The sequence below is a fragment of the Rhineura floridana genome, chromosome 8 (genome assembly GCF_030035675.1).
Source record: "Rhineura floridana isolate rRhiFlo1 chromosome 8, rRhiFlo1.hap2, whole genome shotgun sequence".
Taxonomy (NCBI): Eukaryota; Metazoa; Chordata; class Lepidosauria; order Squamata; family Rhineuridae; genus Rhineura; species Rhineura floridana.
In genome coordinates, this window is record NC_084487.1 from 21,525,373 (window position 1) to 21,539,814 (window position 14,442).

Here is a 14,442-nt window from a genome sequence, read left to right on the forward strand (position 1 = left end):
CAAATCCCCGCTGGGTGTCAAGGGCCAGCTAAAGATCACCCCCACAGTGAGTGGCTCAGGGGTTACGTGCCTTGCCACCTGTGCAGCCGTGGGCAAGCTGCATAGTCCCAAGGAGCCCAGTTGTCCCCTAGTTGGCAGTTGCGGACAAGAAAGGGGCTGGCTTGTGCAGCTATGGCAAGCTGAGCAGGCCCTAGCCAGCTGGGGAGGACTAGCCTCAGAGGGAGGCAATGGTAAACCCCCTCTGAATACTGCTTACCATGAACACCCTATTCATAGGGTAGCCATAAGTCAGGATCGACTTGAAGGCAGTCCATTTCCATTTTTTCTCCCCATCTACCCACTCCAACCAAAAACAGCTGCTTATCAGTGACAACAGACTACTTAAAGACACAGACATAGGGATGAGACCCTGCCACAAACCAAGAGAGCAACTTTGTCCCCATATCTAGATGGACCAGTGGTCTGATTCTGGATAAGGCAGCTTCCTATGTCCTTTGAAAATAGCCAGGCATTAACTTCTTGCTGCAAACTCCACAGCAAGGAGGTTACAGCAGAGCAGATGTGGAGAACCAGCGTAGTGTAGTGTTGGACTGAGATCTCGGAGACCAGGGTTCAAATCCCCACTCAGCCATGAAGCTCACTGGGTGACCTTGGGCTAGTCAGCCTAACCTACCTCATAGGGATGTTGTGTGGATAAAATGGGGAGGGGGAGAACCATGTTTGCATGCCACCTTGAGCTCCTTGGAGGAAAGGTGAGCTATAAATGTAATAACAAAATAAAATAATGTATAAAATAAATATCTACGCAGGCAAGACCATGGGACCTAACAATGTTTGCCAGAACATAACAGTTCCTTTGCCTACTCCTCTTCCAATGTAATATATGCTGTCATCTGCCAGCAGCACCCTTCTGCATTCCACATAGGATGCTCCAAGGAGTTCGGTGTCAGTTGCTTTTGAACCAGTTTGAATTTGGATTGGGATTTGTGGTTCTGTCAGTTCTACAGAAATATGAGAGATATATGCAGTTTTAATAATTTGAAAAGCTGATGGGTGGTTTTGTGATAGGATCCTTCACACCAATGTTGCTTTCAAGAATATAGCATACAATGAAAAGACCAGCTTCATCAGGCCTCCTCCCCCTCAACTGGCAGCAGCCATTCCATCAGGGTGCCTCAGTGGGAGGGACTGAAAGCAGGGCTCATTTCACCAACCTTGCCAAAACACCAGCTCCATCAGGCACCTCCTACCCTTGAAATGTTTGTATAACAGCTGGTAATTGGAAGAACTACTATTTAAGAACTGGTGCCCGAGTTTGCTTTTTTCCTCTTCCCTCCCTGCCCCTTTCCCCTTGTGTGTCGTGTTTCTTAATTTGTGAGTCTGTGGGTAAGGACTATTTGTTTTAGAGTGGCTTCGGCCAGATAGGCGACCTAAAAATTAAATTTACATTTACATTTACATTTAACTGACTGTATGCAAGCTTCCCCAAAGGCCCTTTTGGCTAAAAAGTGGGTTACAAATACTGTAAATAAGTATTAGCTTACCTTGTAGCCAGTTTTCCAGTAGAAGTCTCGAATAGCTCTCACCATGACAAGCCCTACGGGAAAGGTGGCGTTAACAGCTTCTTTTCCCGTGGATGTCTTAATAAAATCAGAACCTGTCAAGGAGGGAGATTGAAAAAATAAACAAGAAAAGTTGTGTTAGCAACATTATCATTCCAATTCTTAATACAAGCTTGGTATTCGTCATGTGAAGTTTTTCCACCTTACCAAACTTTAGAAACAAATAGGGCCAAGAGAGGGGGGGGGACTGGAATGGTTCATTGTGGAGTGCCCCGTTCAGGATTTCAGCCAGCCATGGCCTTTTCCAGGACACTCCATTCCATCCCCCATCCCCAGCAGTTCATCAACATTCTGTGCCCATTGAGCACACTCAGTCCTCACTGGGTTGCTTTGAGTCCCCCCCCCCATTGCCATTTTTTTTGGGGGGGGGGAGGTAATTCTGCAAACCTTTGAGTTCCCGCAGACCTGCCAATCTTTCCCTCTTGGGTGCATGCTGGCTGGGGCTGATGGGAATTATAGTTCAAAATATCTGGAGGGCACCACATTGGCAAAAGCTGCTATATACTATAGAAGATGCAACACTGTGTGATGGGGGCATGGGATTATGCCCTCTAAATCAGATAATGGGGTGGAGCGTGCTCCTTCCTGTCCTCTGCCATCCTCGGTATATCCATGTGTGAATCAAATATGCCCTTCACACATAAAATCCAAATGAGCATAGGGCAAAGTCATACGGCCAATTCCTCTGGTAAAAAAAAAAAAATCTGGTAATTTGACTAAGCGATTTTGGTCACCATGTGAGGGCCAGATCCAGATGCTCCATCTCCCACAGGTAACATGCATACTCGGTCCACCCCCCACCAGGGGACAGGCACCATTCTATCAGATGCCACTATACCACTCACCTCTCTTGCATCCCATAACCTCAGGAGGACTGCTGGGAAAAAGTTAGCAGATGATGAGACCCCAACCCCCACATCACTACAACCTCAGCCCTACAACAGACAAAACGCCAGGGATGCTGTGAGAATGCTTATTCTCATGTGTCAGGGATGGGGAACCTCAGGTCTGGGGGCCAAATGTGGCCCTCCATGCCTCCCCATCTGGCCCTTGGGAGGCCACACACAGTCCCAAGGAGCAGCCCTGCTTTGTACTCTCCTGGAGAGTTTTTGCCTGGCTCAAATGGGCCCTGGCATTCTCATGATGCCTCTTGCTTGCCTGGGTGGAGAATAGAGAGATGGTTGTCTGTAGAAACTAGCCTACTAAAGTATACTGCTAGACCAAAGGTAAAAGTTTCATTCATTGCTCCAGCCACATTTGCCTCTGGCCATGCAGCCCCCGGAAGGCTGCCCAGAAGGTAATGTGGCCCCCTCAGGCTGAATATATCTATATATATTCAATATATTGGCACTTGCCTACACATGTTAAGCAGTGACAAACAATAGTCCCAAGGCTTCCCCTTCTTCATTCTTCAATATTGTCTCCCACCCACCTGGAAATCCTTTCCAAGTGTCTTGACTATCATAAGGGCTAGAAACATGGGAGGTAGATGTTCAAAATTAACAATGGTAAAGGACAGTAGATCAGCAAAGATCCAAAAACACTGGTATTTTCTGATCTTGGATAAATACATACAGTAGCGTAGTGGCAAATTCAGGTGTGCAGGGTCCCTTCATGATAGTTACAACCATGCCCCCCCTTTTTTTGCGTCTGGGTTCAGAATGAGATCTTTGTTAACGCCTTCTCCCACAAAAACAGACGTCCCTAGGCGCCAATAAGCATGAAAGGGGAATGTGTTAGCTACTGAGAAGATTCTTCTCAGTAGCTAACTCACCTCCTTTCACTCTGATTGGCTCCAATCAACAGGAATGGACAAGGAAGCATGTTAGGAGACTCTTCTTAGTGGCTAACCCGCTCTCCTTTCATGCTGATTGGCTCATAGGATGTTGGAGACATAGGGATCCTGCTCCCCAAAAAGGGGTCTCAGACCCCCTGGATAACTACACCCCTGAATACACACCAACAGGCTGTTGATTTCAAAGAGATGGAACTTAAGTTAGGGTTGCTAGCTCCCAATTTTGCCTCCGACTTTAAGAGCTCAGAGGCAGCAGTGCTGCACCACTGGTCCACCAGACCTGTCACACCCACCTGTTGGAAGGTAGACCCATCAATGGCTGTTAGTTGTGACGTCTACCTGAAACATGCAGCTCTCAGGCAGGGTGCTACTAAATACCAGCTGTTGGAGAGCAAAAGAAGAGGGCATCTAAAGCTGCTGCCTGGGGACTTCCTTGATACATCTGCTCAGCCACTGTGGGAAGCGGGGTGCTGAATTTGATAGATCTTTGGTCTAATCCAGGAGGGGGCTCTATTTTGGGGGAAGTCCACAGCTCAGTGGGAGCAGCTGTTTTGTATGTAGAGAGTCTGGGTTCAATCCCTGGCATCTCCAGGTAGGGCTGGGGATGTCATCTGTCTGAAACCTGAAGAGCCACTGCCTGCTCAAGGTGGCCAACCTGTAGTTAGATGGACCAAGGCTCTGATTTGATACAAGGCAGCTTCCCATGTGACCAACTCCAAGTGGGCAGAGGGACCATTCCGTTGGATTAGGAAGCATCATCACTGCTTGTCATTTTGTTACCTCCGAGCTCTGAAAGCGTCCAGCAAAGTCTCCAAGGTGTGACCTGGCAAAGAACATAGGTAGCTGCCTTATAACAGGGTCTAGCTATTCTGACTGGCAGAGAGAAGGTCCACGTGAGACTCTGGCTCAGTGATAAAGGGCATATTTTGCATGCAGAAAGTCCGAGGTTCAATCCCAATCTGGTGGCTTCCGGACGTATTGGACTACAACTATCATCCATGACAGTTGGCCATGCTGGCTGGCATGGATGGCAGTACGAGTCCAAGAACATTTGAAGGACACCCAATTGGGGGAGGCTGAATTAACAGGTTTCACATGAGCCTTCGGTATGTGAGCATGTCCTCCCCCACTGAGCTCTCTTTAAAGTTGATGACCAAAGTCTTTTTCTCCTCTTCAGACAAGCAAATCAAACTACCTCACACCAACTTCTACTTTTTCCTGTATTTCATTTAATTGCAGAGTTTAAGCCCTTTAGCACAATGCTTCCACCCCAACCCCTCCTCCTTCCAGGGCAAGGTAAGTCAAAGCTTTTATAAGTCTGGTAATTAGAAATCTCTATGGTACAGTTTCATTAAAAACTTTCATTAAACAACATCTGCCCTTGTATAGGGTCTCCTAATCAATTTGGTCAAACAGAAGGGCTTCTAATCGGCTGTTGATAAAAATAGAAGATGAAATTTTAATTCTAATAGATTAACCACAAACTCAAAGATAGTCTTCAAAATCCATCTCGCTCTATTCTCCAGTGGATTTAACGACTATTCAGCAACTCATTACTAAATAGAACAAGATGAACATTTTCCAGTTCATTAAAGAAATGTACTATGTATTTTTGCATTGTCCTCATGATTCGTTACAGGGAGTCTTAATTACAAGATAATGGATAATGGTTATTAAACGCAGGCTCCAGTAATGAAGCTCTATTCATTTGCGAGCCTCAGAGACTGCAGAGAAGGGAAAATAAAATTACTAGCTTCAAAAGATTAACGGATCAAATTATTATTCAATTTTGAAAATCTCATTCAGACTTTGCAGAAACAAGAAGGGATTTCTTTTTTAAAAAAATACTATTATTAGGACCACAGTGATGCACTTATTTTTTTTTAAATAAAATAATATCTTAAGGGTATTAGCAATATAATCAGCTTGAGTTGTGATTATCAAACATACAGCCAATTTAGCAGCATCTTCTAACAAAGAAAACAATACATTTTTTATTTCATGGAACAAATTCTATTTATGATACGAGCGAGAGCTTGCTAGCAGGATTCCATAAAGAACATGGAAGATGGATGTTGCTACAGAGCATTACAATATGAAGGTATTATTAACATTTTATATTCTACTAATGAAAACAGAGACTTTGGAAAGTGGGTGGGGGAGAGAGTGAAGCAAACTATTTGCTTTAAAATGGAGTCCATTAAGCATAATTCACACTAGCTTTATAAGTAAAGTATTTCTGGCCATATTATTCACCTGTCAGTGCCTTTTCTTGCCTTTTAAAAAGAGGTGCCAGTAGCGGCTGGTGGTGCCACGTCAGTAGGCCAGCGGAATCCATTCTGGATTTTACCTTCAGCATGTTGGACATGTCCTTGAAAGTTCGAACTAAAGCCTGTAGCAGATTCCACTATCCCACTGACATGGAGCCACCATCCGCCACTTAAGAGTGGTAATTTAAAGGACAAAAGTGCAGGCAAAGAGAAAGGTTAAACATCTGATTCCACAGTGATGTGCAGTTGTGATCAAGCGACACACAAATTCCATTGGAAGTCTTCAACTATCTGAAAGGCTGTCACATAAATGAAAGAGGAATTTTATTTCCTTTGTTCCCAGAGGGAAAAAGTTACAAGAAAAGGGATTTTAATGAAACATTAAGAAGAATGCCTTGATGGTATGAACTGCTCAATAGTGGAAAAAACTGTCTTGGGAGGTAGTGGGTTCTCCATCATAAAGAGATTTTTAAGCAGACTAGTCAGTGGTTCTTAACCTTTTCCACTGCTAGCACCCCTTGGATTTCCAAAATATGCTCTTGCACCCCCTGAAAAAATACCGTTCATTTTTAATTTTTATTTTATTTTAATGTGTGTTTTAGCCTAACTTAGCTAAGATAAATGAGTTTTCCAAAATCTTTGGTTGTATAGTTAATTTTCTGCTTCTATTTAAATGAATTTTTAAAATCTCTTGAACAACGCCTCGCGCCCCTAGAAAGTGTCTCACACCCCTGAGGGTGCGTGCACCCCAGGTTAAGAACCACTGCTCTAGATGGTCACCTATCAGGGATACCGTGGCAGTGGATTTCCTGCATTAGCAGATGTTGGACTAGGATTCAACTAGGATTCAACTAACACGTCCTGACAGTGCAAGGATTGCTGCTAGCACAATGGGACTTCCCACCTCTCCTCCCCCTACACCCTCCCCAAATCTGCTCCAGAGAGTTGGGGGAACCCCTGTAACAGATTTAGGGGATGGGGGAAAACGAGGGGGGAGGTCCCGCTGTGCTAGCAGTAATCCTTGCACTGATGGGACCATGATTTAGCACTATATTGAATTGGATTGAACCTTAGACTACCTTTGAGGTCCCTTCCAACTCTATCATTCTATGCCTCTGGGCCAGCCAGGACTGTGAGTGGTTTCCAATGGACTTTACATTCTGGAGGATCTGGGTGCAGAACAGGGGTGCCACATGTCCAAAGGGAACAAGCACTAAAAAAAAGGTCAGAAATTATTTATCTGAGGACCCATTTTCAGAAGATTGGGAGGCAGAAGATTCAAGAAGTAAAAAGCAGGTACAGTTAGACTCCGTATGCACCATACATTTAAAGCACATAACTTCCCCCAAAGAAGCCTGGGAGTGGTAGGTTACCTGTCACAGAGCTACAACTCCTTGCAACTTTCAGTTCAAAGGATTCTTGGGGGGAAGTCATAAGTACATAAGAAGAGCCTGCTGGATCAGGACAATGGCCCACCTAGTCCAGCATCCTGTTCTCACAGTGGCCAACCAGATGCCTATGGGAAGCCTGCAAGCAGGACCTGAGCACAAGAGCACTCTCCCCTCCTGTGGTTTCTATTAACTGGTATTTGGAAGCATACTGCCTCCTACTCTGGAGGCAAAGCATAGCCATCATGGCTAGTAGCCACGGATAAGTTTGTTCTCCATGAATTTGTCTAATCCTCTTTTAAAGCTATCCAAGTTGGTGGCCACCACTGCCTCCTATACGGGCAAATTCCATAGTTTAACTATGTGCTGTGTGAAGAAGCACTTTCTTTTGTCTGTCCTGAATCTTCCAACATTCCGCATCACTGGATGCCCACAAGTTCTAGTATTATGACAGAGAAATACTTCTCTCTATCCACTTTCTCAATGCCATGCATAATTTTATACACTTCTATCATGTCACCTCTTACTCTCCTTTTCTCTAAACTAAACAGCCCCAAATGTTGTAACCTATCCCCATAGGGAATTGTTCCATTCCCTTGATCGTTTTGGTCGGCATTTACTGCACCTTTTCTAACTTGATAATGTCTTTTTTGAGGTGAGGTAACCAGTCATGTGCTTTAAATGTGTGATGTGTACACAGCCTTAGTCATGGAGTCTCAAGGGCTAATTCTGAGGCCCAGAAAAACCACATGAATATAAGAACAGCCCTGCTGGATTCAACCAAAGGCCCATCAAGTCCAGCACTCTGCTGCCACAGTGGCCAACCAGATGCCTACCGGAAGCCCACAAGCAGGACATGTGCAATTGCACTCTCTCCATGTGTGTATTTCCCAGCTATAAGCATTTAAGTTCAAGCTGATGAATCTCATCATCTGGGGTGAGAGGGTCGTGACCAAGTTCTGCACAATGTAGACCCACTGAAATTAATGGACTAATTAAGTTAGCCATGTCCAATAGCTTTAATAGGTCTACTATGAGTAAAATTAGTATTGGATACAACCCATGAAATATAAAAGCCCCAGGGTGGTGGGCGTGAAACAACTTTTGTGCAAGAGCATTTGGGGAAGAAGTAGAGGGGGAAATGCACATTAATTGGTGCATTTTGATAATGCAACCCAAGTGATGCTGCTTTTGGAAATGTTATTTTGGGCCACAAGTTTGTTTGTTTTAAATCCTACCTAACCTACATCTAGAACCAGGATGAAGACTAAGAGCATGAGTTCCCCATTAAGCCATTCAGTTCAAACGCTGGCAAAAAAAAAGCCTTTTGCATTTGTAAAAAACAGTAACCATTTACATGATTAAAACTGGGAGAGTGGTATTCAGCTAGCTATATCCAAGAACAATATTATGGTCCCATTATTAAGCAGTAAAGAATAATAAGCAGCATAGCAATCACAGAGTAATCACAATCTTTACGTTTCAAAGTGCTATAAACACCCTGGGGACGTGATTATCTCCTGATAACCTCAGACTGCTTAAAGTTGCTTTACTCTTAATAAAGAATAAGGACATCGTCTGCAATTTAAAATAATGCAGAGCAATCTGGCTGATGCATAAACTTTTGTACCACAGGTTTCACAGCAATCCTTTCGACTGCACTAATGAAAGTCCAAATTGGATGGCCCACAACGGAGTGTTAACCAAAAGAGGCATACTCCCCCACTGCCACCATGAGTGGACTGGATCTGCATCCCCACCCCACCCCCGGCGGGCCAAGTCGGACGGTCTCACAATGACAACAGGTGACCCGTTTTTGCCCACATGGTTTGAAAACAAACCACTGGAGAGCTGCTGCCAGTCAGTGTGGACAGTACTAACTTAGATGGACCAATGATCTGTTTCAATATAAGGCAGCTTCTTGTGTTTCCAAGATTTGATGCCCATGACTCATTGTATGAAGGTACAGCCTGACACTTTACTTTTAAATAAATAAACTGCACAACATTCTTCTTTTTATAAGGTCCACATTCCAAATTTATTCATTTACTCATAACCTATCTTTCCTAGGTTGGTCCGATTAACTTATATGGGGGCTTCCAGGTGTCTCTCATCAAGGTACCAACTGAGTCTATGTGGGCTTAGTTTCAATAAGGCTTCAGCACTGGATGTTCCAAGACTGTTGCCTTCAACTTACATTGCATGAAGGTGCAGAATATTTTCAGCAACTTGATTCAACTTTAATGCTTTCTAGTGTCAGCAGTAAGTTGTTAACTAATTTTATTAATAAAAGCCTATTGTCTACCAAACTTGCGAGAAAGTTGCTGAAATGGAAAAATGAGCTGCTTGAAATGGATTTAGAGAGAAAAAATATTACACAGAACAAAGCAAGCTGGAAAATTAGGCTCCTTTATCAGGCTTTGAAAGTGCTATGAATTTTAAACATAACTTTTTTAAAGATAGATACAAAAAAACCCACCACACAACCAAGATCACCACACTTCAATGTCAACTTGAGTGCATTTTTCAATACTTTCTGATAAAAGCACTTGAATTGCAATAAAAGTGCATGCCTTGAAGGAAGGCAGAAGATATCTTTGCTTTGAAACCTTTAGGCTTTAAATATAAATGCCTCAACTGTGACAACCCCCCCCTAAAGTCTGCGCCAAAGACACTTAAAAATTCTTTGCTCAGAATGTAAGTGATGAAACTTATAAAAGCAAATGTATGTACTTGTTATCTATTTTCTGTAGTGCCATCAGTACACATGGCATTTTACTGAATCACATTCCAAGAGGTGCCTGAGGTTGTTTTTTTTTTAATCCCAGTTGGTACCTGTGTTGAATTTGAACTGATTTTATTTATTTATTTTTATTACCTTTATATCTCATCTTTCCTCCAAGGAGCTCAAGGTGGCGAAGAAATATGGTTCTTCCCCCTCCCAATTTTATCCTCACAACCATCCTGTGAGGTCTGTTAGGCTGAGAGACAGTGACTGGCCCAAGGTCACCCAGTGAGCTTCATGACCGAGCAGAGATTTGAACCCTGGTTACCCATCCCTGATCTAACACACCATAGATAAAAGCAGTAGCAGCTAAAATTAAAGACCAAAATATATGCAGAAGGGCCTTTTTAGTAGTGGCTCTACGCCAGTGGAGAGTTTGTCTAGTCACACTTTTTTTTTTTTTTAGGAAACAGCTGAGAATGTGCCTCTTCTGGTTGGATTTCAGATGAGGGAATCAGTGACTACAATAAGTGGTGAATAATTTGATTCTGCTGCTTATTACGAATCGCCTAGTATGAACTGTATTTATATAACTGCTTTAATTTTTTGTGTTTTATGGATATTCTGGTATGTATGTATGTTTGGTTGTTTATTACATTACTGTGTTGTAAACCACCCTGCGGCCTTTTGCTAAGGGGCAGCATATAAATTTCTTAACTAAATAAATATGTGGGGCGACTTCCTGGTAATATTTGAAAGCTTTTCCTTCTCAGACAATGACTATTTTGCATCCTGAAAATTGAAAACCTGTACTGTCATGCTTTGAAATTTCTGCAAGGTGCTCATCATGCACAGCCTTGCATTATGTACATAGCAACCTCCATGGGGCCCCAATATGCATGGGATATGAAGGAATCCCATCTGCACAGAGGCAGATCAGACGTGCTGGCCAATCTGTATGAGCAGATTGTGTCATGTTGCAATGGCTGCCCATCATCTTAATGTAGATCTGAAGGGATGTCCACATCAAAGTACTGCATACAATAGTCGATGCAGGCTTTGCTCTGCTCAAGTCCGTATCTTAGGCCTGAACTAAACATGTTTGTTGCACAGTTTGACATTTTGGAGCTGCTTTTTCTTAAACAAATAGCCAGAGAGGACTTCCGGGAAGGATTGCTTCGCTTGTGCCTGCCTCTGAGATGAGCTCTCGTCTCAGAGGAAGCTTTTTCAGTTTTAAAACCAGTCAAAAGGTTTTTTTTGACTGGTAAAAACTTTCTCCCAGGCAAGGGAGAAATGAAGAGATCATCCACAAGCTTCGTTGTGTTTGTTGGGGGACTTGAATTCATTAGGATTGCCTATGAACGAAGGACAAGCCAGCAACGTTGGACGGAGCCAAGGAATTTCAAGCAAGCTCAAACTGATTAAGCGAGACATTTTTCTTTTCTTCAAAGAAAAACAGATTTTAACAGGCAAACATTCTTCTTTCTATCCTTATCATTTGGCTTAAATTGTTGCAGTAAAAGAGATTTGTTAAAAGAATCAGCAGTAAAGAATCACTGGGTGAGTTATAACTTTTCTCTTTTATACATGGAATTAAGGCGGAAGGAAATCAGAATAGCTTATCTTTGTTTTTATTGCAAAAAGCTGGCCTGGAATTGAGAATTATAAAGATACAAACGGATGAGAGATATCTAATCTGAGGAGAAAAATTTTGATTTATATGACCTTTTGAGTATTATATGTCTGGGACTATTTTTTCTGGTCTACTTCATTTTGGCGAATCTGGTTGTTCTTTATGCCACTAACTATTTGGATGCTGTGAACTAAATTTGTTTTGCATTCTTGGACACATAAGAGATAAGGCAGTTTGTGCTGTCTACATTATGATGTCATCAGGTTTGGAATATTAACTCCTTTGTTGCTGGAAAAAGAAATAAATTGCTCTTTGCTTGGGAATAGTGCTATATTGGAAATTGAAGGGTTTTTTCTTCTTGGTTTTAAAAATGACAATTAAGAAAGTGGCTGAGACCCTGGAAGTAAATATGTTTCAGAAAATAATGGATGAGATTGAGATAACGAAACAAGAACTTAGACATGGCAAACAAGAGATGAAAATTGAATTTGGCAAAATGAAGCAAAAGCTGAAAGAAATAGGGGATTTTATGAGAGAGGAGGTTGATGAGATCAAACATATAACTAGACAAGCAATAGAAGAAGAAAGAAAAATTAAAGGGAAGATGCAAGTCCTGGAGATTGGAACAGATATATCAAATGTGGAACTGGAAAAAGATTTGGAGTTTATGGACCTTAGAGATAAAGATTACTGTTTGGAATTCAGCGTTGTCCCTGAAGAAATTGATGAAGATATCAGAGATAAAGCTATCAATGTTTCGAAAAAATTTCTGGACTGGAATGATGTGATGGAACTTGAAATAGAGAAAATTTATAGAATTAATTACAGATATGTGACAATGGAAAAACTCTCAAGAGATGTGCTAGTGCATTTCGTAAAAAAGAGGAACAGAGATATGACTTTACAACAACATTTCAGTAACACATTCAGAATTGATGGCAAGGAAATATTTGTGAGGAAGGAAATTCCCATCAGACTCTTATTATATGACTATGACTATGACAGCAAGATTATTATGGATGGAAGATGGAAGATGGAATTAACACTGATAATGGAAGAATGGCTATTGAAATTACTGGACCTAGCAGACTTGATGAGATGGATTAATCGACATGTTTTTTTGGAGAAAAATCGATGGATATATTTCTCAAGGACTGGAAACCTCTCTTTGACTTTTTGCGGAAAGAATAAAGTAATGTTAATGAGATTTGATGATTAATTAAGATAACTACTGGAGGAAAGTGATCTTGTAATATATTAAGAGACAGGTTTGTTATATATTATAGACCTATAACTGATCTGCGACAAATCGGAAGTCAACATTTTATTTTATTGTATTAGTTATTAATTTGTTTTTGTTTTGTTTTGTTTTTTGAAACTTTGAATAAAAAAATTAATGGAAAAAAAAAAACAAATAGCCAGAGAGGTGGGGAAGACAAACTGGAATTGCGGCATGGGGGTGGGAGATCCTTAACCCTTTGCCCCCGCAGCAATCCTGATCAAAATTGCCCCTTTCCTGTACCTGCTATTCATAATGGGAAGACAGCTCCCACTGGGACTGTGCAGGGGACAAATGGGTTAAGGCCCATCCTTCCCCCTATTCAGATAAGCAAGCTGGCATGCTTTAGTAGTGAATGTCCCTTCTAGCCAGAATTTGGGGACACCTTTATGCTTGTTTACTACGATGTAACTTCCTGCTGACCAGTGTTATTTCCTCCTCCTTTGTTAAGAGATGTTGTTCTCTTGTTCATATCCTCCATTAAGCCACAGGAGAGAGAAGCCTCCACAGGCTCCTCTGGCCAGATGATCCCGGTCATGCACTAAAATCCACTACCTCACTTTTATATTTTCTCTCCAAGCTAGAGCCTATGTTTCCTGAACATATGAAAGGTCATGAGTAAACATTTTTAATACTTTTTACGAAGTCTCTGTTGCTTTTATTCAGCTAGTCTGTATTAGGGGAAGGTGGGCTGGTTAATTCTCATTCCGCTTTGCTTCAGATACTCTGCTAAGAGATAGAGCTCCCAAGGTGTTTCTGTCTCATTTATACCCAGCACCCCCTATGCCAGGGTCCTGATCCAGCTCGCCCCCACCTCTCCGGGGCTGGCGATGCATGAAACAAAAATCTGCTACATGGCACCAAACTGTCTCGTTTGACTGACACTGTGGGCAGCAGTAGTCAGAGTAGGATTGGAGCTGAATTCTGGGGCTGAATTTTAGAGATCAGGCAATCTCCCAATGGAATTCAGGATGAGGCTTCAGTGAATTCCATTTGGAATGGGTCCCCATCATGTCAGGACATACGGGAACTCACCAAGATGAATTTAGGCCAGCGGGGGAGGGGAGAATGTAGGGAACCCATGGCGCTCAGGATGTTGTTGGACTCCAACTCCCATCAGCCCCAACCACCATGGCCCAATGGTCAGGGATGATGGGAGTTTGAGTTTGAAAGCACCTGGAGGGCCATGAACTCCCTAGCCTTAGGCCCTGAGACACACTGCTAACATCATCAGTGTACTCCAGGGCTGAGAGGACTCCATGCCTTCTGCAGCTTGAACAAGGTGCCTGTTTGCCACTACGCAGCGTCATCGCAAATTTGTGCCGTATGGCACAAGTGTCAGCTCCGAAACACTGGGTGCTCCCATACAAAGCCCCTGGACACTTTGGCATACAGCTTCCTCCCGCAGAAGCCACTAGGACAGGGTGGTGCCCTTTAGATGTCACAGAGCTACAGCTCCCATAATCTCTGGTCATTAGGGATCTGGCTGGGACTGACAGGAGTTGTACTCCAACACCTGGAGGGAACCACATTGGCTATCCCTGCACCAGAACACGTAACATTTCCTCCTCCCTGCTACTCCCAATATATATTTGTGTGTGTGTGCTGTATACCCTGTCAAAACTACTACATGTAGAACAGCTGACGCAGGGTCACAATATACAAAGTCAGGGCATTGCTAAGTGATCACTGTAAGCACAGTAGCTCAGGGGCAGAGCACTGAGCTAGGA

At 42.7% G+C, this 14,442-nt stretch overlaps 1 protein-coding gene across 2 annotated transcripts in view; it reads right to left on the reverse strand.

The window, feature by feature from the left end:
- DERA (deoxyribose-phosphate aldolase) overlaps positions 1 to 14,442 on the reverse strand; it is a 62,021-nt gene that overhangs the window by 13,396 nt on the left and 34,183 nt on the right. For both annotated transcript variants that reach the window (XM_061638497.1, XM_061638496.1), the window contains exon 7: positions 1,545 to 1,657. In XM_061638497.1, the coding sequence (XP_061494481.1) occupies positions 1,545 to 1,657 (113 nt within the window). The remainder of the gene's footprint in view (positions 1 to 1,544; positions 1,658 to 14,442) is intronic.